The sequence below is a fragment of the Gallinula chloropus genome (assembly GCF_964237585.1).
Source record: "Gallinula chloropus genome assembly, chromosome: 25".
NCBI lineage: Eukaryota > Metazoa > Chordata > Aves > Gruiformes > Rallidae > Gallinula > Gallinula chloropus.
Window position 1 is genome coordinate 3,855,331 of NC_140110.1, and position 26,608 is coordinate 3,881,938.

General features: G+C 50.1%; 1 protein-coding gene and 1 pseudogene across 2 annotated transcripts; both read right to left on the reverse strand.

Moving 5' to 3' along the window:
- Positions 1-439: 439 nt before the first annotated feature.
- On the reverse strand, positions 440-1,374 carry LOC311200862 (olfactory receptor 14A16-like; annotated as a pseudogene). Its single transcript has one exon. The product of its transcript is annotated as an olfactory receptor 14A16-like (transcript).
- Positions 1,375-13,007: 11,633 nt separating this feature from the next.
- Positions 13,008-13,931, reverse strand: LOC311200863 (olfactory receptor 14A16-like; the record flags this gene model as incomplete). The annotated part of the gene is made up of 1 exon (XM_084275167.1): positions 13,008-13,931. The coding sequence occupies one exon, from the start codon at positions 13,929-13,931 to the stop codon at positions 13,008-13,010; it is 924 nt and encodes a 307-aa protein (XP_084131293.1).
- Between the last annotated feature and the right edge of the window lie 12,677 nt (positions 13,932-26,608).

Genomic DNA, 26,608 nt, shown 5'->3' on the forward strand with positions numbered 1-26,608 from the left:
CCCACTTAGTATAGGAGTGTTTTGACAGGAAGTTTTTCCTTTTCCATCAGAAGAGGAGTGGCAGCAGGGATAGGGTGGTGATTGTCCCTCTCTATTCTGCCCTCATGAGGCCCCTTCTGGAGTCCTGTGTCCAGATCTGGGGCCCCAACACAAGAAAGATATAGAACTGTTGGAGAGGCTTCAGAGGAGCCACAAAGATGATTAAAGGGCTGGAGCAGCTCCCCTATGGAGAGAGGCTGGGGGAGCTGGGCTGGTTCAGCCTGGAGAAGAGAAGGCTGTGGGGGGACCTCATTGCAGCCTTCCAGTCCCTGAAGGGAGCAGAAAAACCTTGGAGAACTTCATGGAGGACTGTCTGCTGTGAGTGGAACCCCACGGTGCAGCAGGGGAAGGGTGGGAGCAGTGCCCACCCCCCAACTCGCCCTCCACATCGCCCAACTAATTAGGAAAACAACTTGCAAGGAAGTGACTGAAAGACTTTCCCAATGGCCTTCTTGAGCTCCTGGTTTCTCATGCTGTAGATGAAGGGGTTAATGACTGGAGGCACCACTGAGTATAAAACTGCCAACACCAGGTCCAGGGATGATGAGGAGATGGAGGAGACTTTAGGTGATCAACTGTGACGGTACTGACAAACAGGGAGACCACAGCCAGGTGAGGGAGGCAGGTGGAAAAGGCTTTGTGCCGTCCCTGCTGCGAGGGGATCCTCAGCACAGCCCTGAAGATCTGCACATAAGACACCACAATGAACACAAAACACAGAAAGGCTAAACAGGCACTGACCATATTAAGCCCAGCTTCCCTGATGGTGTCTGAGCAGGAGAGCTTGAGAAGTCGGGGGATTTCACAGAAGAACTGGTCAACTGCACTGCCCTTGCAGAGTGGTAATGAAAATGTACTGGCTGTGTGCAGCACAGCACAGAGAAGCCCACTGGCCCAGGCAGCTGCTGCCTTGTGGACACAAGCTCTGCTGCCCAGGAGGGTCCCGTAGTGCAGGGGGTGGCAGATGGCAACGTAGCGGTCATAGGCCATGATGGTGAGGAGAGAATACTCTGTTAATACCATGAAGATAAGAGAAAAGAGCTGTGCAGCACATCCTGTGTAGGAGATGGCCCTGGTGTCCCACAAGGAATTGATCATTGATTTGGGAACTAACATAGAGATTGATCCCAGGTCAAGGAAGGAGAGGTTGAGGAGGAGGAAGTACATGGGGGTGTGGAGGTGGTGGTCACAGGCTATGGTGATGATGATGAGGCCATTGCCCAGGAGAGCAGCCAGGTAGATGCCCAGGAAGAGCCAGAAGTGCAGGAGCTGCAGCTCCTGTTTTCCTGCAAAAGCCAGCAGGAGGAACTGGCTGATGGAGCTGCTGTTGGACATTTGCTTCCTTTGTGAACAGGTACCTGTCCAAGGAGGAGAAGGCAGTGACAAGATAGGGGAGACTTCCATGAGGAACAGCCCTTGCCATTTCCCACAGAACCCCCCCTCCCTGAGCTTAAAGAGAAACAAAGCAGCTCATTCCCCAACCCCATCAGCCTTCTGCATATCCCATAAGACCCCCAAACTGCCTCTCTCATTTCAGGAAGACCTTTCTGAGGTCTCATTTGTGAGCTCTGGCTGAGGCATGCCCAGGGAGCAGGGGGCTCTGCTGTGGGCTCTGGAGGAGCCAGCCTTGCCCCACAGCAATAGGTCCATAGGAACACAGGCTGATCGAGGATTAAATCCACTTGTGATATCAAAGAGCTCTTCAGCATTGTTGTGACTCCCATTTTACCCAACGGCCGATCAGAGCTGGTAGGATTTTGTTTATTCTACTCTAGCTGTCCCACCACTCCTGAGGAGTGTTTTAAGGCAGAAAGCCCTGGCATTAGTGCTGCATTTCAAGTGGAGCCTCATGTGTTCTGAGAAGCAAAGGGACTGTCCCTTAGCGATGAGTGAGGAGAGTGGGTCATACCATCAGCCCTGGTCCCAGCTGCCCTGTGCTGGCAGCAATTTTAGCTGGAGAATGATCACACCCAGGTGTTCCCCCCAAAAGGAACTGGACACTGCTGTGAGCAGAGGAATCCATTTCCCAAGAGCACATCTCCAACCCTCAGACCCTCTCCCGCTGTACCTGAGGGGGATCTCAGCCCTCCCCTCCCAGCCAGGAATACTGAGGGCTCTCTGCAGCTCTCTGCACACAGCCTCCAGTCCTGTTTAATATCTTCCAGTCCTGTTTAATATCTTCATTGATGACCATTAACTTTGATCTCCTCCGAAATCTAATAGGGGCTATCCCGTGGGCTACACTGTTTGAAGGAATGGGAGCCTGTGAGAGCTGGCTAACATTCAAACAGCACTTCTTCCAAGCACAGGAATGATGCATCCCTTTGAGTAAGAAATCGGGAAAGAGAGGCAGAAGACCTGCATGGATGAACACGGAGCTATTGGGTAAACTTAAAGAGAAGCAGAAGATCTACGAATTATAGAAAAAGGGTCTGAGCACCTGGGGAGAATACAGGAATGTGGTCAGGGCCTGTAGGGATGCAACTAGGAAGGCTAAAGCCTTCTTGGAAATGAAGCTGGCAAGGGACATAAAGGATAATAAAAAGGGTTTCTTTAGATACATTAATAGTAAGAGGATGACCAGGGATAATGTAGGACCCTTGCTGAATGAGGAGGGTGTCCTGGTAACGGGGGATGCTGAGAAGGTGGAGATACTGAATGCTGCCTTTGCTTCGGTCTTCACTCCAAAGGACCCCCGGGACCCACAGATCCTGGATGAAAGTTGGAGTGTTGGGGAAATGAAGAATTTCCCTCTGGTTGTGGTAGGGGAGGTCCAGGAGCAGCTCAGAGGGATTAATGCACACAAATCCATGGGCCCAGATGGGTTACATCCACGTGTGCTGAGGGAGCTGGCGGAGGTGATTGCTGAGCCGCTCTCTATCATCTTCAACAGGTCTTGGAGGACAGGAGAAGTGCCTGAAGACTGGAGGAGAGCCAATGTCACTCCAGTTTTTAAAAAGGGCAAGAAAGAGGAACCTAGCAACTATAGGCCAGTCAGCCTCACCTCTGTCCCTGGAAAGGTGATGGAACAGCTTGTTCTGGATGCCATCTCCAAGCAATAGGAAGAGGAGAAGGTCACGAGGAGTAGTCAGCATGGATTCACCAAGGGGAAATCGTGCTTGACCAATCTCATAGCCTTCTACGATCTCATAACAGGCTGGGTAGATGGAGGGAGAGCAGTGGATGTCGTCTACCTTGACTTTAGCAAAGCTTTCGATACTGTCTCCCACGACATCCTGATAGAGAAGCTGAGGGAACAAGGGTTAGATGAGTGGACAGTGAGGTGGGTCGAGAACTGGCTGTCAGACCGGGCTCAGAGGGTCGTGATCAGTGGAGTAGAATCTGAATGGAGGCCTGTGACTAGCGGTGTTCCCCAGGGCTCGGTGTTGGGTCCAGTCCTGTTTAATATCTTCATTGACGATCTTGATGAGGGAACAGCATCCACCCTCAGCAAGTACCCGATGATACAAAGCTGGGAGGATTGTCTGACACGCAGGAACACTGCGCTGCCATCCAGCGAGACCTTGACAGGCTGGAGAGCTGGGCTGGGAGAAACCAGATGAGGTTCAACAAAAGCAAGTGTAGAGTCTGGCACGTGAGAAGGAACAACCATTTGTATCAGTACAGGCTGGGGGTGACCTGCTGGAGAAGAGCTCAGTGGAGAAGGACCTGGGGGTCCTGGTTGATGACAGATTGGCCATGAGCCAGCAGTGAGCCCTGGTGGCTAAAAGAGCCAATGGGATCCTGGGGTGTATCAAGAGGAGTGTGGCCAGCAGGTCACAGGAGGGGATCCTCCCCCTCTATTCTGCCCTGGTCAGGCCCCACTGGAGTGTTGTGTCCAGTGCTGGGCTCCCTGGGATAAAAAGGACAGGGATCTCCTGGAGAGAGTCCAGAGAAGGGCTATGAAGATGATTAGGGGCCTGGATCATCTCCCCTATGAGGAAAGGCTGAGTAAGTTGGGACTGTTCAGCCTTGAGAAGAGAAGACTAAGGGGGGACCTAATTAAAGTTTATAATTATCTGAAGCAGGGGATGCAGGGGGAATCAGCCAGCCCCTTTTCAGTGTCTGTGGGGACAGGACAAGGGGCAATGGCTGCAAGTTGGAGCACAGGGAGTTCCGCACCAACATGGGGAAGAACTTTTCCCCAGTGAGGTTGAGGGAGCCCTGGGACAGGCTGCCCAGGGAGGTGGTGGAGTCTCCATCTCTGGAGAGATTCCAGCCCCGTCTGGATGCCTGTCTGAGTGATCTGTCCTGGGGAGCTGCTTTGGCAGGGGGGCTGGACCCGATGATCTCTGGAGGTCCCTTCCAACCCCTGGGATTCTGTGATTCTGTGATTGTGAAGCCACAGAATTGATTGTGAATCACAGAATGAACTGTGAGGCGAGGGGATTGTGACGTCACAGAATGGATTGTGATGTCACGGAAAGAATTGTGACGGGAGGGGATTGTGAAGTCACAGAATGGTTTGGGACGTCACAGAATGTCTTGTGACGTCACAGAATGGATTGTGACTTCACAGAATGGATCATGACATCACAGAATGGATTGTGACGCGAGGGGATTGTGAAGTCACAGAATGGATTTTAAGGTGAGGGGATTGTGACGTCACAGAATTGATTGTGACGTCACAGAATGGACTGTGAAGTCACAGAATGGATTGTGACACGAGGGGATTGTGAAATCACAGAATGGATTGTGACGTCAAAGAATGGATTGTGAGGCGAAGGGGTTGTGACGTCACAGAATGGATTGTGACGTCACAGAATGGATTGTGACATCACAGTTTGGATTGTGACGCGAGGGGATTGTGACGTCACAGAATGGATTGTGACGTCACAGGATGAATTGTGAGGTGAGGAGATTGTGAGTCACAGAATGGATTGTGACATCACAGAATGGATTGTGACGTCACAGAATGGATTGTGAAGTCACAGAATGGATTTTGAGGTGAAGGGATTGTGACTTCACAGAATGGATTGTGACGTCAGAGAAAGGATTGTGACACGAGGGGATTGTGATGTCACAGAATGTATTGTGACGTCACAGAATGGATTGGGACATCACAGAATGGATTGTGACGTGAGGGGATTGTGACCTCAGAGAATCGATTGTGAGGCGAGGGGATTGTGACATCACAGAATGGATTGTGACGTCACAGAATGGATTGTGACGTCTGTCCTGGTTCTGGTCAGGATGGAGTTAATTTCATTTGTAGCAGCGGATGGGATGCTGTGTTTGGGAGTTACAATGGGAGCAGTGCTGATAACACCCTGATGTTTCTAGTTGCTGTCAGACAGTCAAGGACTTTCTCAGCTCTTCATGAGAAAGGAGGGGCGAAGCCAGGACAGGTGATTGAACTGCCCAAAGAGAGTATTCCAGCCAGTTACGTCCTGCCCAGGATATCGGGGGCTGACGGGAGGAAGGCCGAGGGCGGCTCCGGGACGCGCGGTGCTTGGGGGACAGTCGGGTTCTGGGACGGCTCTGGGTGGCACGGCCTGAGCTGTGGGTTCGGTGAGAAACTGCATTGGGTATCAACAGCTTCATAGATTTTTGCTCTAACATCCTGTTAGCATTGTTATATTGTATCTTTCTGTTATCTTAGTAAACTTTCCTTATCACAACCCACGGACCTCTCAGTTTCTCGGATTTGGGGTTCTTTGCCCCTTCCTTTTCCCTTCCCTTCCCTTTCCCCCCTCCCCCCGCCCCCCCCGCCCCCCACCCCCCGCCCCGCCCTCTTTCCCTGCTCTTTTCCTTGAAGGAGCAGGCAGCTGCGTGGATCTTGGCCCTCAGCCGGGTGAAACCACGACAGTCTTTTTGGCGCCCAACGTGGGGCACGAAAGGTTGGGATAACGGTAGATCTGACCCTGACCCGATTGTAATTAAGTCAAAGTTGTGATAAGCACTTTGGTTTAAGCAGTCTCTGGTCACGATGCTCTGGTATTTACTTACAAGGCTGTGCTCACAGCTGTGGCAGCAAAAGCACCGTCTGTTGTATGCAATCCTAGCAGGATCCTTTAACATCCTGGGACTGCAGCTCCTGTTTTCGTTCCCGTACCTCATCTTGGTGTATTTTATGAAAACAGTTTATGATACAGTGATATCGATGGTCGTGAACTTGTTCTGGTACTTGTATAAGATTTTGCTGCCCTGTCCATTCTTTGGACAGGGAGGAGTTAATAACGGCAGCTGGTATCGTGGGAGTACAGAACGAAATATCTATGCTGTTTTCTCTTCCTTTGGGCTAAATACAACAGCTCTGGTAATCGTTTTTGAAAATTTCCAATATCCCTGGGATATTCAAACTAGCATTTTGCTGTTGTTATGTTTGGTGAATATGGTTCTGCTTTTGTTCAATATTAAGCAAAGGTTTATGAATACCACTCAAGAGTGTTCTGCGAGGCCAGATAATCACGAGTGGCAGGGTACGTGGCAGAGTATGGGCAACTACCTAGGCACTTTCTCACGTCCGATGTTTTGGAGTTTCACTCCCGAACAGTTACAGGACCCTGATAAAGTGACTGCATATCTGTAAAGAAATTGCCGTAAGTTTCCCAGAGATGCACAGCTTACTGCACTGTGCTGGGCCCTGGCCACTATTTACCAAACACTGCTTGATAGCAGTCAGCATTGTCAGAGGGAAAGGAAGGAAAACAGACCAGCAGAAACTGCAGCTACTGTAACCACTGGGACTAACACTGAGGCCACTGTAACTTCTATGACTAGAACTGTGGCTACTGCAACCTGCCCAACTGAAGCTGCAGCTACTGTAACCACTGGGACTAACACTGAGGCCACTGTAACTTCTATGACTAGAACTGTGGCTACTGCAACCTGCCCAACTGAAACTGCAGCTACTGTAACCACTGGGACTAACACTGAGGCCACTGTAACTTCTATGACTAGCACTGTGGCTGCTGCAACCTGCCCAACTGATGCTGCAGCTACTGCTGCCCCTACAGCAGATACTGCTGGTAAAACAAAAAATCAACCCACATCAGTGTCTGTTGCTCCCGTACGAAAGAGAAAATACACAAAGAAAGTTGTTCCTGTAGTGAAGGATGAGGATGAGGATGAAATTGAATCAGGGCCACCTAATGAAGGTCAGGATAAAGCTGGGTCATCTGATGAATGTCAGGATGAAGCAGGGCCATCCAAACCATCTCAGGATAAGGCAAAGCCATCTCAACCATCCCGGGATAAGGTTGTTCCATCTCAACCATCTCAGGATGAGGTTGTTGTTACACGATCCCTGTCCCTGAGTGAGCTGCGTGAAATTCGAAAAGATTTCAGCCGCTGCCCAGGTGAGCACATCATCACTTGGTTGCTCTGATGCTGGGATCATGGAGCCAGTAGTCTGGAATTAGATGGCAGGGAGGCCAAGCAGTTGGCATCCCTAGCTAGAGAAGGAGGCATTGATAAGGCAATTGGGGAAAAGCCTGAAATCCTCAGCCTCTGGAGGCGACTACTGTCAAGTGTGAGGGAAAGGTATCCCATAAAGGAATACATCACATGTCAAACACCCAAGTGTAACAACATTGAGGCAGTTATCCAGCATCTGAGAGAATTAGCTGTACGGGAGGTAATTTATTATGATCTGGACAACTCACAGCTTCCCTCTGATCCTGATGATGTCCTATGCACCCCAGATATGTGGCGTAAGGTTGTACGAAGTGCACCAGCAGGGCACACCAATTCATTGGCAACAATGGACTGGAGTGATACGTATCCACCAACCGTATCTGAGGTGTCCGGCCACCTCCGGAGATATCAGGACAATGTTTCTCTCTCTGTGATCGCAGCAGTAGAGAAACTGGTCAAGCGAGTTGATGAAAATGTGTCCATCTCCCAACCCGTATGCAGCCATGTTGCAGCTATTGGGAGAAAGCGTCCATCATCCCAGAAGGGAGGATACAGTAGGTACACACCGCGAGAGACGCTGTGGTTTTACCTGCGTGACCATGGTGAGGACATGAGTAAGTGGGGTATGCAGCCCACCTCAGCCCTCCAAGCACGAGTAAATGAGCTGCAAGGTAAAAGGATCACACAACGCGATTCTGCCAGGAAGAACGCTGCACCAGTGAACAGCCAACACAGTCAGCAACAATAGAGGTGCCCTGCCTCCAGCCAGGTGGAGGAGAGGGATAACCGTGTCTATTGGACTGTGAGGATCCGATGGCCTGGCACGTCAGACCCACAAGAGTACAAGGCTCTGGTGGATACTGGTGCCCAGTGTACGATAATGCCATCGAACCATGTTGGGACTGAACCTGTTAGCATTTTTGGAGTGACAGGGGGATCCCAACAATTGACTGTGTTAGAGGCTGAAATGAGCTTAACTGGGAAGGACTGGGAGAAACACCCAATTGTGACTGGCCCAGAAGCTCCGTGCATTTTAGGTATGGATTATCTCCGTAGAGGGTATTTTAAAGACCCAAAAGGGTACCAATGGGCTTTTGGAATAGCTGCTTTGGAGACAGAAGAAACTGAACAATTGCGTGCATTGCCTGGACTCTCGGACAATCCTTCTGTTGTGGGGTTGTTGAAAGTCGAAGAACAGCAAGTGCCAATTGCTACAACGACAGTGCACAGAAGACAATACCGTACTAACCGGGATTCCCTGATCCCCATCCATAAGCGGATTCGTCAACTGGAGAGTCAAGGAGTGATCAGCCGAACTCGCTCACCCTTTAACAGTCCCATATGGCCAGTGCGGAAGTCCGATGGAGAGTGGAGGCTGACAGTGGATTATCGTGGCCTAAATGAAGTCACTCCAGGTATGAGTGCTGCTGTATCAGACATGCTGGAACTGCAGTATGAACTGGAATCAAAGGCAGCTAAGTGGTATGCTACAATTGACATTGCAAATGCTTTCTTCTCAATACCACTGGCACCAGAGTGCAGGCCACAGTTTGCTTTCACCTGGAGGGGCATCCAATACACGTGGAATCGTCTGCCCCAGGGGTGGAAACACAGCCCTACCATCTGCCATGGACTGATTCAGACTACACTGGAAAAGGGTGAAGCCCCAGAACACCTGCAGTATATTGATGACATCATTGTATGGGGCAATACAGCAGAGGAAGTATTTGAGAAAGGAAAAAGGATAATTCAAATCCTTTTAGAAGCTGGTTTTGCTATAAAGCAAAGTAAAGTCAAGGGACCTACGCAAGAAATCCAGTTTTTAGGAATAAAATGGCAGGATGGGCGTCGTCAGATCCCAATGGACATTATCAATAAAATAGCAGCTATGTCTCCACCAAGCAACAAAAGGGAAACACAAGCTTTCTTAGGTGTTATAGGTTTCTGGCGAATGCATGTCCCAAACTACAGTCTCATTGTGAGCCCACTTTACCACGTAACTCGGAAGAAGAATGATTTCCAATGGGGCCCTGAGCAGCAACAAGCCTTTGAGCAGATCAAACGCGAGATAGTCCATGCAGTGGCCCTTGGGCCTGTCCGGACAGGGACAGATGTTAAAAATGTGCTTTACACTGCGGCCGGAGAGAATGGCTCTACCTGGAGTCTCTGGCAGAAAGCACAAGGGGAGACTCAAGGTCGACCGCTGGGGTTTTGGAGTCGGGCCTACAAAGGCTCTGAGGCCAATTACACTCCAACAGAAAAGGAAATACTGGCCGCCTATGAAGGGGTTTGAGCCGCTTCAGAAGTGATTGGAACTGAAGCCCAGCTCCTTCTGGCACCCCGACTGCCGGTGCTGGGCTGGATGTTCAAAGGGAAGGTCCCTTCTACACACCATGCCACTGATGCTACGTGGAGCAAGTGGGTTGCACTAATTACTCAGCGGGCTCGAATAGGAAACCCTAATCGCCCAGGAATCGTGGAAGTGATCACAGACTGGCCTGAAGGTAAAGACTTTGGGATGTCACCAGAGGATGAGGAGGTGACACGGGCTGAAGAAGCCCCACCTTACAACAAACTGCCAGAGAATGAAAAGCAATATGCCCTGTTCACTGATGGCTCCTGTCGCCTTGTGGGAAAGCAACGAAGATGGAAAGCTGCTGTATGGAGTCCTACAAGACGAGTAGCAGAAGCCGCTGAAGGAAAAGGTGAATCAAGCCAGTTCGCTGAGGTGAAGGCCATACAGTTAGCCCTGGACATTGCTGAGAGAGAAAAGTGGCCAATGCTCTACCTTTACACTGATTCATGGATGGTAGCCAATGCCCTGTGGGGTTGGTTGCAGCAGTGGAAAAAGAACAACTGGCAGCGTAGAGGCAAACCCATATGGGCTGCTGACTTATGGCAAGATATTGCTGCCCGGTTAGAGAAGCTTGTTGTAAAGGTACGTCATGTTGATGCCCATGTGCCTAAGAGTCGGGCCATGGAGGAACATCAAAACAACCATCAGGTAGATAAGGCTGCTAGGATTGAAGTGGTTCAGGTAGATCTGGACTGGCAACGTAAAGGTGAATTATTCCTAGCTCGATGGGCTCATGATTCCTCAGGTCATCAAGGGAGAGATGCAACATATAGATGGGCTCGAGATTGAGGGGTGGACTAGACCATGGATGCTATTGCACAAGTTATCCATGAATGTGAGACGTGTGCTGCAATCAAGCAAGCGAAGCGGTTGAAGCCCCTTTGGTATGGAGGCCGGTGGATGAAATATAAATATGGGGAGGCCTGGCAGATTGATTACATCACCCTCCCACGAACCCGCCATGGCAAACGCTACGTGCTTACGATGGTGAAGGCAACCACCGGCTGGCTAGAAACATATCCTGTACCCCATGCCACTGCCCGGAATACAATCCTGGGTCTGGAAAGGCAAGTCCTATGGCGACACGGCACCCCAGAAAGAATCGAGTCAGACAACGGGACTCATTTCCGAAACGCTCTCATAGACACCTGGGCCAAAGAGCATGGCATTGAGTGGGTGTACCACATTCCTTACCATGCACCAGCCTCTGGGAAAATTGAACGATATAATGGGCTCTTAAAGACTACCCTGAAAGCGATGGGTGGTGGAACATTCAAACATTGGGATACACATTTAGCCAAAGTCACGTGGTTAGTTAACTCTAGAGGATCCACCAATCGAGCTGGTCCTGCCCAGTCAAAATTTCCATGTACTGTAGAAGGAGAAAGAATCCCAGTGATGCATATGAAGAGTATATTAGGAAAGACGGTTTGGGTCATCCCTGCTTCAGGCAAAGGTAAACCCATGTCTCGGATTCTTTTTGCTCAAGGGCCTAGTTATACTTGGTGGGTAATGCAGAAGGATGGAGAAGTTCGATGTGTACCTCAGAGGGATTTGATTTTAGGTGAGAATAGCGAATGTAATTAATAGAAATTGTATTATAATAATTGCTAAATAACCCATTATTGTACATTCAGTATTACTATAATTGCTGTATGTTGCTGTATGTTGTATCAATGGAGTTACAGCCGGAGTCATACAAGTCAGTGAAGGAAGAGTGCCACGATGACGGGACCAAGGACTTTTTTCCTCCTTCCCTTTGAAAATGAACATCTTTGATTCACAGACTATAAACATGGACCATGCCAGCTGTATCGGTCGAGAGCCCAAGATGCAGAATGCAACGATCCAATGGCGCATACTGACACCATGAGAGACTGTTACGGCGAATGAAGCCTGAAAATCATGGACTAAATATTTATTTACTCAACAAACTCAGAGGAATGGTCTATAGACTAAGGGAATATTACCTGTATGCACATGTGTGCGTATACATGTGTACATACATATATGTGTGTCTGAAACAAGAAACTGGTTATACCCAAAAGAAATGGTTGGATCTGGTCATGACATAAATGGTATGGAATAAGGGGTGGATAATGTCCTGGTCTCAGTCAGGATGGAGTTAACGTCTTTTGTAGCAGCGGATGGAATGCTGTGTTTGAGAGTTAAAATGAAAGCAGTGCTGGTAACACCCTGATGTTGTTAGTTGCTGTCAGACAGTCAAGGACTTTCTCGTTTCTTCATATTTCTCTATTCACGAGAAAGGAGGGGCAAAGCCAGGACAGGTGCCCAAATGGGCCAAAGAGAGTATTGCATGTCAATCACTTCATGCTCATTATAAAGGGGGGCTGATGGGAGGAGGAGGGGGCAGCTCCGGGACGTGCGTCTTTTGGGGGACGGTCGGGTTCCGGGACGGCTCTGGGTGGCACGGCCTGAGCTGTGGGTTAGGTGAGAAACTGCATTGTGTATCAATAGTTTCATATAATTTTTGCTCTCAAGTCCTGTCAGCATTGTTATATTGTATCTTTCTACTATTCTAGTAAACTATCCTTATCCCAACCCATGGGCTTTTGGTTTCTTGGTTTTAGGGTTATTTGCCCCTTCCTTTTCCCTTCCCTTGCCTTACCCCTCCCCCCCCCCCCCCACACACACACACACACATTCTTCCCCTGCACTTTTCCTTTAAATGCAGGCAGCTGCGTGGATCTCAGCTCTCAGCCAAGGTAAAACCATGACAAAGGTGTTGAAAAGGGAGAGACAGCAGTACAGGCAGGGACATGGTGTGCTGTGAACATAGTGAGAAAGGGCGTTTGGTGCCTGCAGCCTGCAGGGAAACAGGCACAGGCGTTGGGAAGTATTGGATGGGCTGTGGTGCAGATGGCCAAGGGTGCTGGCCACGATACAAGGGCCTGATGGACTCCTGAAAGATGGGACATTTCCAACTCTATGAAGCCCGAAGCAGAAGTCAGAGAGCTGAGCGGTATCTGAATAACCTAAGAGCAAGTGAAGGTGGAAACCTGTGATCAAAGTGTATACATCCAGGTAGTCTGCTGAAAATATGTCCTTAGACCTGGAACACAAGACCACTAGATACTGCATTAGGAATGGGATAAATGTGGACCATGTTATTAAGGCTTAGAAAACACAGAAGGATAAATAAAAACCTAAACTCCTTACAAAATACAGACTAGTCCTAACATGTGATACTTGGCCAGATGAATGTAGAAGAAGATGAGCAGTTTATTGCTGCTTAGAAACATCCAGTCATTATTTTCCACATGGAATCCTTGAGCTCCTGGTTCCTCATGCTGTAGATGAGGGGGTTCACTGCTGGTGGAAACACTGAGTAAAGAAATGCCACCACAACATCTGAAAAAAAGGAGGACATGGAGGGAGGTTTCAGGTAAGCAAACACACCAGTAATGACAAACAGAGAGACCACGGCCAGGTGAGGGAGGCAGGTGGAAAAGGCTTTGTGCCGTCCCTGCTGTGAGGGGATCCTCAGCACAGCCCTGAAGATCTGCACATAGGACACCATGATGAACACAAAACAGCCAAAATCCAAACAGACACTGACAACAAGGACTACAGTTTCCCTGAGGTAGGCACTTGAGCAGGAGAGCTTGAGGATCTGGGGGATTTCACAGAAGAACTGGTCAATGACATTTCCATTGCAGAGGGGCAGGGAAAATGTATTGGCTGTGTGCAGCACAGAATAGAGAAACCCACTGGCCCAGGCAGCTGCTGCCATGTGGACACAAGCTCTGCTGCCCAGGAGGGTCCCGTAGTGCAGGGGGTGGCAGATGGCAACATAGCGGTCATAGGCCATGACAGTGAGGAGATAGTACTCTGTAATGATCAAAAATACAAAGAAAAAGAGTTGAGCCACACATCCTGTGTAGGAAATGGCCCTGGTGTCCCACAGGAAATTGGCCATGGATTTGGGAACAGTGGTAGAGATGCAGCCAAGGTCGAGAACAGAGAGGTTGAGGAGGAAGAAGTACATGGGGGTGTGGAGGTGGTAGTCACAGGCTATGGTGATGATGATGAGGCCGTTGCCCATCAGAGCAGCCATGTAGATGCCCAGGAAGAGGCAGAAGTGCAGGAGCTGCAGCTCCTGTGTGTCTGCAAAGGGCAGGAGGACGAACTGGCTGATGGAGCTGCTGTTGAACATTTGCTTTCTGAGGGCATGGAGACCTGTTCGAGGAGGAAAAGGCAGTGAGAATTTAGGCAACTCTTCTTTGAGGAAAATTCCTTGCAACTCTTAGGGAATACCCTCACATTGACTCTCTGTATTCAGGAAGACTTTTGGCGAGTCCCTTTTGGGAGGTCTGTTCTGTGCTGACTTGAGCATGCCACTGCTGGGAGGAGGAGGGTCAGCTGTGGCTCTCGAGAACTCAGTCCTGCCTGGCAGTAGTCAGTAAATAGAAGGATGGTGTGATCTCAGACTAAATCCCCTGTGGCTAGGAATGAGCTTTTCAGCACTGTCACTCCAGTTTCTCCTGATGGCAGATCAGAGCTTTGGAGCTTTGGTAATGTTGGGACCAAGGCAGCAAGGACAGGAGTTGAAACAGCAAGAAATACTCCCGCCAAGACCAGAAGGACAGAGAAAGAATGACAGACACTGAGGAGTTTCTCCTTACTTTGGGTTTGGTATTAATGAGAAGACTCAGCCTGAAACCCTGGAACTCTGGGTATAGAGTCTGTGCTGGGTAGCAGAAAGCAGAGGGTTGTGGTAGGAAAGTATCAGCACTGTGGGGGTGTCAGGGAATTACCAAATCCCCACTGCCAGGGCATTTCTGGGAGCAGCTACTTCTGTTTCTCCTGCCTGTAGATGTCCCTGAGGCTGATTCTCTTTTCCCATGTCACATCCTGCTCTTTGATCACAGACCTCATCCAACCTGCCCTGCACTGAGCTCTGCTCTGCAGACCCCTCCTGGCATCAGGGCACTGCCCCGGGGAACCTCTGTGTGTGCAGGGCTCAGGAGAAGTTCTGAGAAGTCCTAATGACCAATGAGTTTGCACTGCCTTCCGCAAAGTGATTGAGAAAAGCTCAGCTCCCACTTCCCACCCAGTGCACAGGAGCAGAAAACTCAATGCAAAGTCTCTTTACCTGAGTGCAAAATGCATCTCTGGTGTTCTTGAAAATACCCTGGGAAGTTGCCAGGGATGAGATGGAGCTTGGAGCAAACCTGTCCTGCGCAGCTCACTGACAGGAGAAGGACCCTACACTGTCCTACCATGGATCACACTCTCCAACCCAGAGGTCCTTCTCTATCCCTGTGGAAATCCAACAAGCCAGGCTGAGTGCTGATCCTGGCAGCAGCAGATTCACTGCCCCAGCACACAGTCCCCGGGGCGCAGGGACCCTGCTCACAAGGACACCCCTGGGCACACCTGGATGCAATCACTGCCTCACACCTCTGCAGACATGCCCAGGAGGAAATTTCCTGCCCTGTCCCTCTGATGGGGCAGAAGGGCATCCCTTCCAGGCAGCACTTTCAGGTCCTAGAGAGAACCTGCCCTCCTGACAGACCCCACACACTGCCCCATGTCCCAGCTTTAGGAAATCCCTCCAGGAGCAGAACCTGCATTGCCCTGTACCCACAGACATACCAGGGAGAGTGCTGTGGAGATTTCTCCTCCAGTGAGCTCTCAGCATCCATCAGCTCTCTCAGCCTCACACGTCTCCCCTCGGTGCCTACAGGCAGTGTCCCCAGCCCTGTGTGCTTGGCAGAGGAGCTACTCCTGGCCAGAGCTGTCTCTCTGCAGTGCTGCTGGATTACCATGAGCTTCCTCCACCCCAGGAGACCATCCCAGATCAGCAGGAGAAGACCAGTTCTTCTATCTCCCTCCTGGTGTCTCAGGCCTCATGGGGATCACTCAATGATCTCATCTCTGACGTTCTCTCCCTGAGCTAGGGAGAAATCCTTCTCTCCAGCAGAGTCCTTTCTCCTGACCAAACCAGAGCTGGGCAGGACAATCACCTTTCCATGTCTCCCCATGGGACAGGACCCCCAGACAGGACAGGGAGGGGACTCTTTGCCCCTGCAGAGGTTAAGGAGTATGGCAGCACCCACCAGGCACCGCATGCTTTCTTTGCAGCCCTGGGGCTGATAGGAGACACAGCTGTCGACTGTGACTCTCTCAAAGCCACCAGAGCTGGGATTCCCCTTTCCCCAATTCCAGTTGGCACAAAAGAGGCACCTGCTTCCTGGGAGCTGCTGGTCCCAGTGCCCATGGGAATTACTGAGGGTGGAGGCCAGGAGGGAGGAGCTCAGACACCAACCCCTGCTGCCACCTTAAGGACCAGAGGTGGTCCAAGAGACATGAGTAGGTTCAAGGGCCAATGGAGCAATGCTGAATGAGAGTGGTTCCTGGGAGCAGCACTTTTGAGCCTGGTGGGGAATTGCTTTGGCAAATAACATGGCAGCAGATAGTACCATCCATACCCAGAGGCACCACATGTCCAACAGCAGCTCCATCAGCCAGTTCCTCCTCCCGGCCTTTACAGACACAGGGGAGCTCCAGCTCCTGCACTTCTGGCTCTTCATGGGCTGCTCCTCTGGGCAACAGTTTAATGATCATTGTTATAGTCTCTCCAACATTTCCCCCTCCCTCAGCAGCCAGTCCCTGGCTGGCAGGGTTTGTGGAAGAATTTGGGCAGGTCATAGAGCAGTTATCACCTCCTACAGCCTGTGACTTTACAGCTGCACAGGCAAACAACCCTGGCAAACTGACACGCCACCTGATCGATGGGTGCCTTGACTACATCAATCCAATCCCAATCCCATCCCAATCCCATCCCATCTGTCCTGGATCTTGGCAGGGCAGAATTAACCTCCCCAGGCTGGCAGCACAGGAGAGCTGTGTTAGCCCAGGCTGTTTGCCACACCACTTGACATCACTCCCCTATAAAAGGGGCTTGTTGGGGAGGGGCACTCCTGGTGCCTCCAGGGCAGTGCAAGTGCAGCCAAGTCATCAGGTTGGTCCTCATTTTGTGCAGTTATTGGGTCATGACTGGGTATAAGTGAAATTCACTGTGAGCGGTTTTTGTTCTCCTTTCATGGTGATTTGGTCAGTAAACTGTCCTTAGGCCAGCCCACAGAAGCTCTGTCTTTTTCTCTTGTGGGAGATAGGAACCGGCATATGCTGCTCAGCCACTGGTTGGAGCTGAATCACCACACACCTTTTTAAAGCACAAGGTTACCCTGAAGGTTTTGATAATAGTAGAGGAAGAGGTGAGGGGTGCTTTCTCCTCCCCTTTACCCTTTAGGCTTTTTACAGCATCTCTTGAGAATGTTGACTATCCCTGGGATGTTCAGACCAGCATATGTGTCTTGCTCGCTCTCCTGAATGTCTGTCTGGACCTATGTGTTACCAACAACTGCTCCAAGAATATTGCCAAGAGGTCTTCTCTGGGCTGAAGGTTCAGGGGTGGCATGGGGTGTGGGAGGGCATGAAAAAATACCTAGACAAGAGAAACAGATCCAGAGGCATTGTGGCTCCCCAAGCCTCAGAAACCAACACCACAGCTGAGCCAGAAAGAACCCTTACAACAGGCACTGGAGCTACCCATGACTCAGAGAGTGCAGTTCCTCCAGTCTCCCCAAGAAGCACCATGGGTGCTCAAACCTCAGAGGCCAACCCCAGAGCTGATCCAGACAGCCAACCAGTACGCCTGTCAGTCACCTCTATCCAGAAGAAGAAATACATGGAGAAATCAGTCCTCATCGGGAGAGATGCTGATGAACTGGGACCATTGCAAGGCCCTGAAGAGGCAATACCAGAGGTTATAACCCGATCCTTGTCCTTGAGCTGAGAGACATGAGAAAAGACTTCAGCCGCCTTCCAGGGGAGAACATCATCACCTGGCTACTCTGATGCTGGGACAATGGGGCAGGCAGCAGGGAGAAGGCAGGGAGGCCAAGCAGCTGGGATCCCTGTCCAGAGAAGGAGGCAGTAGCAAGGCAATTGGAAGGAAGGCTCAAGCCCTCAGCCTCTGGAGGTGACTTCTATCAAGGGTAAGGGCAAGGTACCAGTTCATTGAAGATGTTGTGTATTGGCCGGACAAGTGGATGACCATGGAGCGAGATATCCATTATTTGAGGGAATTAGGCATGTGAGAGATGATTTAGTGTGATCCTGACAATTTGCAGCTCTGTGCATCCTGGGCATAGACCTCCTCTGGAGAGGGCGCTTCCAAGACCCAAAAGGGTACCAGTGGGCTTTTGGAATAGCTGCCTCAGAGATAGAAGAAATTGAACGAGTGTCTCTTCTGCCTGGACTGTCAGAAGACCCTGCTGTTGTGAGGCTGCTAAAGGTTGAGTACCAATTGTTACCATGATGGTGCACAGGCAACAATACCACACCCAACAGAGACTCCCTGATTCCCATTCAGAAACTGATCATCAACTGGAGAGTCAGGGAGTGATTGGTAGAACCTGCTCACACTTCAACAGTGCAATCTTGCCTGTGCAGAAGTCCAATGCAGAGTGGAGGCTGATTCTGGACTATCGTGCCCTGAATGAGGTCTCGCTGCCTCTGAGTGCTGCAGTGCCAGACATGGTGGAACTCCAGTATGAACTGAAGTTAAAACCAGCCAAGTGATACTCCACAATCAACACTGAAAATGCTTTCTTCTTGACTTCTTTGGTGGCAGAGTGCAGGACACAGTTTGTCTTCATTTGGAAGGGAAAGCAGTACACCTGGATCGACTGCCCCAGGGCTGGAAACACAGCCCCACCATCTGCCATGGACTGATCCAGACTATGCTGGGACATGGTGAAGCCTGATGAGTCCCATACAGTGATATCCCATACATCGTTGTATGGGACAGACAGCTGAGGAATTTTTTGAGAAAGAAAAAAATTATCTTAATTCTGCTAAAAGCTGGTTTTGCCATGAGACAAAGTAAAGGCAAAGGACCTGCTTAAGAAATCCATTTTTTAGGAATAAAGTAGCAGGATGGGTGTCATCAGATCCCAGTGGATGTTATCAATACAACAGCAGCTGTGTCTCTATCAACAAACACAAAGGAGACACAAGCTTTCCTAGGCACTGTGGGTTTCTGGAGAATGCATATCCCAAACCACAGTCTCAATGCCAGCCCTCTCTGTCATATAACCTGGTAAGAGAATGATTTCCAATGGGGCCCTGAGCAATGAGAAGCCTTTGAAGAGATGAAACAGGAGACAGTCCATGCAGTAGTCCTTGGGTCCATCCGGACAGGGCCAGATGTAAAGAATATGTTCTACACCGCAGCCAGGGAGAATGGCCCTACCAGGAGACTCTGGGAGAAAGCACCAGGGGAGGCTCAAGGTCAGTCTCTGGGATTTTGGAGTTGGGGCTACAGAGGATCTGTGCACTCTAACAGAAAAGGAAATACTGGCCACCTGTGAAGGGGTTCAAGCCACTTAGGAAGTGACTGGGACTGAAGCCCAGCTCCTCTTGGCACCCCGACTGCCAGTACTGTGCTGGATGTTCAAAGGGAAGGCCCCCTTCTACACAACATGCCACTTATGCTACGTGGAGCAAGTGGGTCACATTTATTACACAGCAGGCTTGAATAGGAAACCCCAATCACCCAGGAGCCCTGAAAGTGATCACAGACTGGCCAGAAGGCAAAGATTGTGGAATATCACCAGAGGAGCAGGTGACATGTGCTGATGAGGCCTCACTGTACAGTGAACTGCCAGAAAATGAAAAATAAACATGCCCTGTTCACCGATGGGTTCTGTTGCATTGTGGGAAAGCATCGGAGATGGAAAGCTGCTGTATGGAGTAGCATAAGATGAGTAGCAGAAGCCACTGAAGGAAAAGGTGAATCCAGCCAGTTAGACCTGAACATTGCTGAAAGAGAAAAAAGGCCAAAGCTCTACCTCTATACTGACTCCTGGATGGTGGCCAATGCCCTGTGGGGGTGGTTGCAGCAATGGAAACAAAACAACTGGCAGTGTGGAGGCAAACCCATCTGTGCTGCTTCATTGTGGCAAGACATCTCTGTCCAGTTAGAGAGCCTGACTGTAAAAGTACGTCATGTAGATGCCCAGATACCCAAGATCCGAGCTAATGAAGAACATCAAAACAACCAGCAGATCAACCAGGCTGCTAAGATTGAAGTGACTCAAGTAGACCTTGACTGGCAATGTAAGGGCAAATTCTTTATAGCTCGCTGTGCCCATGACACCTCAGGCCATCAAGGAAGAGATGCCACATACAGATGGGCTCGTGAACGCGTGGTGGATTTGACCATGGACGCTATCCCACAGGTCATCCATGAATGTGAAACATGTGCCTCAATCAAGCAAACCAAACCTCTGTGGTATGGAGGCTGAAATACAAGTATGGAGAGGCCTGGCAGATGGATTCCATCACTCTCCCACAGACACGCCAAGGCAAGTGGCGTGTGCTCACAGTGGTAGAAGCAACCAAAGGCTGGCTAGGAACATAGTATGTGCCCCATGCCACCACCTAGAACACCATCCTGGGTCTTGAGAAGCAAGCCCTCTGGCGACATGGCCCTCCAGAAAGAAGAAAATGGGACTCGTTTCTGGAATAATCTCATAGACACCTGGGCCCAGGAATACACCATCGAATGGGGATATCATATCCCCACCGTGCACCAGCCCCCGGGAAAATTGAGAGGTACAATGAGCTGTGAAAGACTGCGGCAAAAGCAATGGGTGGTGGAACCCTCTAGAACTGGGATCTGCACTTGGTGGGTGATGAGAAAGGATGGGGAAGTCCAGTGTGTACGCTGAGGCGTTTTAGTTCTAGGTGAGGACAGCCACTAAATTGTCGGTGTATAACAAAATCAGTCCATGGCAGATGGTCTAAATAATAGATAAATGATGTTATGAACCTCCCCAATACACTGAAAACGTGAGATCTGGGCATGGTGTAGATGTTGTGGAAACAGGGGTGGATAATGTCCTGGTTCTGGCCAGGCCAGAGCTCACCTCCCCAAGCAGCCAGCACAGGTGAGATGAGTTTGCCTGGGCTGTTTTCCACACCACCTGACATCACTTCCCCATCAAAGGGGCTGGTTAGGGAGGGGTGATCGTACTATGGTGCAGCACTCTGTTATTGTTGGGTTTGCAAGGTACTCTCTGTGTGAGTGCAATTGGGGCTGTTATTTTTCCCCTTTTATGGTGCCTTTGTCAGTAAACTGTCCTTATCCCAACCCACAGAGGCTCTGTCTGTTTCTCTTCCGGGAGTGAGCGAGCAGCATGTGGTGCTCAGCCATTGTTTGAGGCTGAACAACCACAATTTCCAAGCCAGAAGCAGTGAGCTTCTCTAGGAGAAGGTGGTGGGAAACTGTGTCCAAGGCCTTGCTAAAATCAAGGTAGACAACATCCAGAGCCCTTCCCTTGTCCAAGAAGCAGGTCACTCTGTCATAGAGGGAGATTCAGTGGGTCAAACAGGACCTGCCCTTATGAACCCAAGCTGACTGGGCCTGATCACCTGGGGGTTCTTCAAGAACTGGATAATACTGCTCAGGATAATCTGCTCCATCAGCTTCTCTGGGACTGAAGTCAAACTATCAGGCCTGTAATTTCCCTGATCATCCTTCTGTCCCTTCTTATATAGGGGGTTACGTTGACTGATTTCCAGTCTGTTGGTACCTCCGCAGTCAGCCAGGACTGATGGAAAGTGGCTTGGTGAAACCCCTTGCCAGCTCTTTCAGCACCTCTGGCTGCATCCCATCCAGCCCCACAGATCTGTGCAAATCTCTGTGGTGCAGCAGGACCATCTCCTCCTGGATTGAGGTGGGGTCATTCTGCTCCCTGTCCCTGTCTCCAAGCTCTGGGAATTGGATTCTCTCTGTACAACTGCTCCTATTACTAAAGACAGTGGCAAAGATTTCATTAAGCACCTCAGTCTTGGCCTCATCTTTCCAAAATGTTTCCTCCTGAATCTGATAGGGGATGGAGGGTCTCCCTGGTCTTCCTTTTATTTAAATGGAGGACAGATGAATTTCTAGATGGGCTTGAGACAGACAACAAGGAGAAACCCTCATCCTGTTGTACTTCCCTCAACATTACACACCCCACACTGCACCAGGAGGAGCCCTGAGCAATGCCTGAGGGACAGGACCTGTTTTCCCTTGCCTGGGGGTCAGGGCTTGGCCTTTCTGCTTCATCAAACCAACCCAGGGCTTGCTCAGCATCTCAGCTGCTTGTACATTGCCTTTGCCTACCAGCCAACATGTCCTCCAATTACCTGTTCTAACGAGTCCCTGGGGAGGCTCAGCCAGCAATGGCTCTCAGCGGGACTCATTAATACTTCAGGGTACTTTGGCTTCTACTTTTGACATGGAGTATTTTGTGTAATCTCCTCTCAGTACCTGAGCTTCAAGGACTCAGCACCAAATGCACCCCAGAGCTCATTAAAATTAAAAAGCAAGCCCTAATGAGCTGTGTCTCTCTGTGTAATTATCTTCAAATCTTCAAGAGATGTACAGATCACTGAAGCTGTTTCAAGAAGAGCTCAGAGTAAAATTGATTTCTTTTTAAGGGTGTAGGTTATTATTTTCACTGTAGATGAGAGGTGATAAACTGACTGAGATTGATCCAGGGTGTCTCCTAAGGAGGTCTGTAATGGTCTGAAAAAGGGTCCATTGAGGCAGTAGGGACAACCTTGCTGCACATCTCCACAAGCCCACCATGACTCTCACCAGCCACCTGGGACTTGCATCCCTTGTCCTTACTTCAGGTCTCTCTGCTGCACTCCACAGTGGGGCATTACAGCCCCTCTGTACCAGCTCCCCTGCTTTCCTTAGAGAACTGGCTGCACACAGGCAGTGCAGAGGGAGTTATTTTCCCACCAACAGAAGAAACCTGACAAGATTCACCATTAAATTAAACACTCCTCACTCTGTGCCAAGTGCAATCTGCCACTAGTGAGGTTCACCTGTCACAAAGCTTAACCCTGTGAGAGATGTTCTAGTGTGAAAGGAGACTGTGAAATCACCGCAACTCAAGAGCTGGCTAAAGACAGAATGAGTCAGACAACTGCCAGAAAGGCAAGGGTTTAACTCCCTGAAAGAGCAGCAGCTGGATGGTTGGGAGCTGTCTGAATGGTCCGAGGGGAAGGGGAAGAGAAATCTAGGGAGCAACCAGAAGCAATGGTGTGCAGATCCACTGTCGGAATGATTTCATACACGGACAATTGATCTTGGACAGGTAGAAATATGTGACAGACAGGGGAGATTAAATGCACAGCTGTCCTGTTTCTGGCCAGGCAAGAGTTAACTTCCCCAAGCAGCCAGCAGTGGTGACTTGAGTTAGCATAGCTGAGCTGAGTGTGCCCAGGCTGTTTTCCACACCACTTGACATCACTCCCCCATAAAAGAGGCTGGTTGGGGAGGGGCACTCCTGGGTTCCTTAAGGGCAGTCTGAGAGTGGCTGGGGCATTTGGTTGATCCTTGCATTGTGCAGCACCTTGTGATCCTTTGGTCAGTAAAGTACTCTCTGTTATCACTCAATGTGAGTGTAGTTTGTGATGTGCTGTTATCATTTTTTCACAGTGATTTTGTCAGTAACTGTCCTTCTAGCCCACAGAGGGTCTGTCTGTTTCTCCTCCAGGAGTGAGCATTATAACCTGACCCTTGTACATAAGTGAGCTGGAAGAAATGAGAAAAGTTTGCAGCTGCCTTCCAGGGAAGCACATCATCACCTGGCTACTCTGATGCTGAGACAATGGGGCACACAGCCTGGAATTTGAAGGCAGGGAGGCCAAGCAGCTGGGATCCCTGTTCAGAGAAGGAGTCATTGACAAGGTGATTGGAAAGAAGTCTCAAGCCCTCAGCCTCTGGAGGCGACTTCTGTCAAGTGTGGGGGAAAGGTACCCGTTCAGTGAAGATGTCATGTGTTGGCCAGGCAAGTGCATGACCATGGAGCAGAATATGCAGTATTTGAGGGGATTAGCCACGTGAGAGATGAATTACTGTGATCCTGATGATCTGCAGCTACCCACCATTCCTGATGAAGTCCAATGTTCCTCACCCATGTGGTGTAAGTCTGTGTGGAGTGCACCAGCATCATATGCCAACTGACTGGCAGTAATAGATTGGGGAAAGGAAGAAGCACTGACAGTGGCTGAGGTGTCTGGCCAACTCTGTCTATTTGATGAAAGTCTTTGTTCCTCCCTTGTCTCAGCTGTGGATAAGTTGTCTTGAGAGGTCTGGCAACTCAAAGAGCTATCTGAAGCAGGCCTTCCCCTGTTCCAAAAAAAAGTACACACCAAGAGGCATCCTGTGGTTCTCTCTGCATGACCATGGTGAAGACATGAGGAGGTGAGATGGGAAACCCACCTCCAATCCTGAGTGAACAAGCTGCAAAGAAAAACAGTTACAAAAAGAGATTTCTCCAGGAAGAATGCTGCACCAGTTTCCAGTAGACAGCCCACCAGACTGTCATTGTGCCTGTGATCCTCTTGAAGGGACTGCTCAGCTTTTTTTTGCAAGAAGTAAACAGCTAATATGATGAACAAGATTAGAGGGCAAGTTTGCAGAGGTAAAAGCCATCCAGCTGGCTTTAAACATTGCCAAATGAGAAAAGTGGCCAAAATTCTACCCCTATACTCATTCCTGGATGGTGGCCTTTGCTCTGTGGGGGTGGTTGCAGCAATGGAAACAAAGCAACTGGGAGTGCAGAGGCAAACCCATCTGGCCATGATGTAGATGGTGTGCAAAAAGGGGTAGATATTGTCCTGGTTCTGGTCAGGCCACAGTTATCTCACCTGTGCTGGCTGCTTGGGGAGGCTGAGTTAGCCCTGGCTGTTTTCCACACCACCTGACATCACTTCTCCATAAAGGAGCTGGTTTGGGCACCACTCCTGGGTGCCTCCAGGGCAGTCTGAGTGCAGCTGGGGTGTTGGGTTGGTCCTCCTGTCCTGCAGCACTCTGTAATCCTCAGGTGGGTATGGTACTCTGTGGTCTCACCGGGTATGAGTGTAATGGGCTGTTTATTGTTCTAGTTTCATGGAGTTTTTTTCAGTGAACTCTCCTTATCCCAACCAACAGAGGCTCTGTCTCTTTCTCCTCTGGGAGTGAGCCAGTGGTGTGTGGTGCTGATACACTGTTTGGGGCTGAACCACCAGAAGCATTTAAATTACTCTCTCCTCTATTTATTTATTTTCTATCATGTCCTTTAATGCCTCTTGCTGAGGCACCACAAGTCAGCTGAGGCTTCTACACGCACACATTAACCACTGACACATCGGAGCTTCACTTCCAGCAGACCCTGGCAAAAACCTTCATGGTTTTACACAGAGAAACCTCAAGAACTTTTCCAAGCAGAGCTGATCTGCTCCTTCTGATCTTGTGATGTTCTGCATCAGGGGATAACCACAACAGGGGGTAGAACCAACACATCGTCCTCTTTTGTGACCAATCCAGCATTGGTGACACATGATAATTTATTCATTGCTGCCCAGTGCTTGCACAGCATCAAGGCCCTTCCTGATTCACATGCTGCTCCACCAGAAAGTAAGCTCAGGGAGCACTGGTTGTTGTGAGGGAGGACTGCCAGGGCAGCTGACGCCAGCTGCCCAGAAGAATCTCCCATGCATGATGACATCATCAGTGAGCAGGGTTAAACCTCGACACCCACACATCAAGGGAATTCAGACATGACTGGTGGAACAGCAGTGTCAAGGAGGAGGCTTTGGGCGTTCTGAGGGATGCCACAGCAGCCAGGGCTGCTACACAGGAATGTGGCCATGAGCACATTGGGCAGCACTGGGAGCACTACGGCCACCCAGGCAAAGGCACTCACTGTCAATTTGACTCAGCACTGGTGTGGCAACTAGAAGAGTGTCCAGGAGATGGGGGGGGTCCCCAGTCAAGATGAGTGTGGAGGAACAGTCACGAGGTTGAAAGAAATTCTGCCAAGATAGGGTTAGGGGTCTTGTGTGGAGAGGCTGTGAGATCTGGGCTTCTTTAGCCTGGGGAAGGGGAGTCTGAGCAGTGTATAGGGGTAGCTCCAGAGAGATTGAAATTTCCTTTTCAAATGAATGGCAATTAAAACTAGAGGTGCAGATGGGTTATAAGCATGGAGAAACGCCATTCTGAGGGTAGTGCTGTGGTGCTTGGAGTTACTTGGAGGATGTGTGGATGAGCTGGTTGCTTGGTTTATCTGGGAACAGCTGGCGAGGAGGGAGAGACAGCAGTACAGGCAGGGACATCGTGGGGTGAGAACAAAGTGGGGAAAGGGGTTGGGTGCCTGCAGGGAAACAGGCACAGGTGTGGGGCAGAGTGAGATGGGCTGCGGTGCAGAAGGTGGGGGGTGTTGGCCAGGCTGAAAGCAACTGACAGAAACGAGGTCTTTTTCCCCTTGGCAATGGTTGATGTCCCTGCAGAGGCCTCAGAGGAGACACATTGTCCTCATGGCCATGGAATATCATTGCCTCCTTGAACTCAACCTAGGGAGGCATCCATGTGTCATACCCCCGTCCTACCCTTGGCATCACACTCCCCTCATCCCATGGAAGAGCCCTGAGACACAGGTGAGGGTCAGGATCTCCCTGCCCAGGGGCTGGGGGTCAGCGCTTGGCATTTCTGCTTCATCAGACCAAGCCAGGGTGTCCTCAGCATCAGAGCTGCCTGCGCTTTGCCTGTGTTTGTCCTCATGGCCTCCACTTGTGAGGTGTAAGATGTTCATGGGGAGGCTTTGTCAGCAATGGCTCACAGTAGGGCCCATGAATACTTCAAGGTACTTTGGGCATTCGTTCTGACTTTGACATTTTGAGAGGTTTCTTCACTCGCCACGTAGTATCTGTGGTGTGTGGACTCAGAAGAAAAGACACCATGGAGCAAATGAAAATACAGAAAGCCTTAAAAAGCAT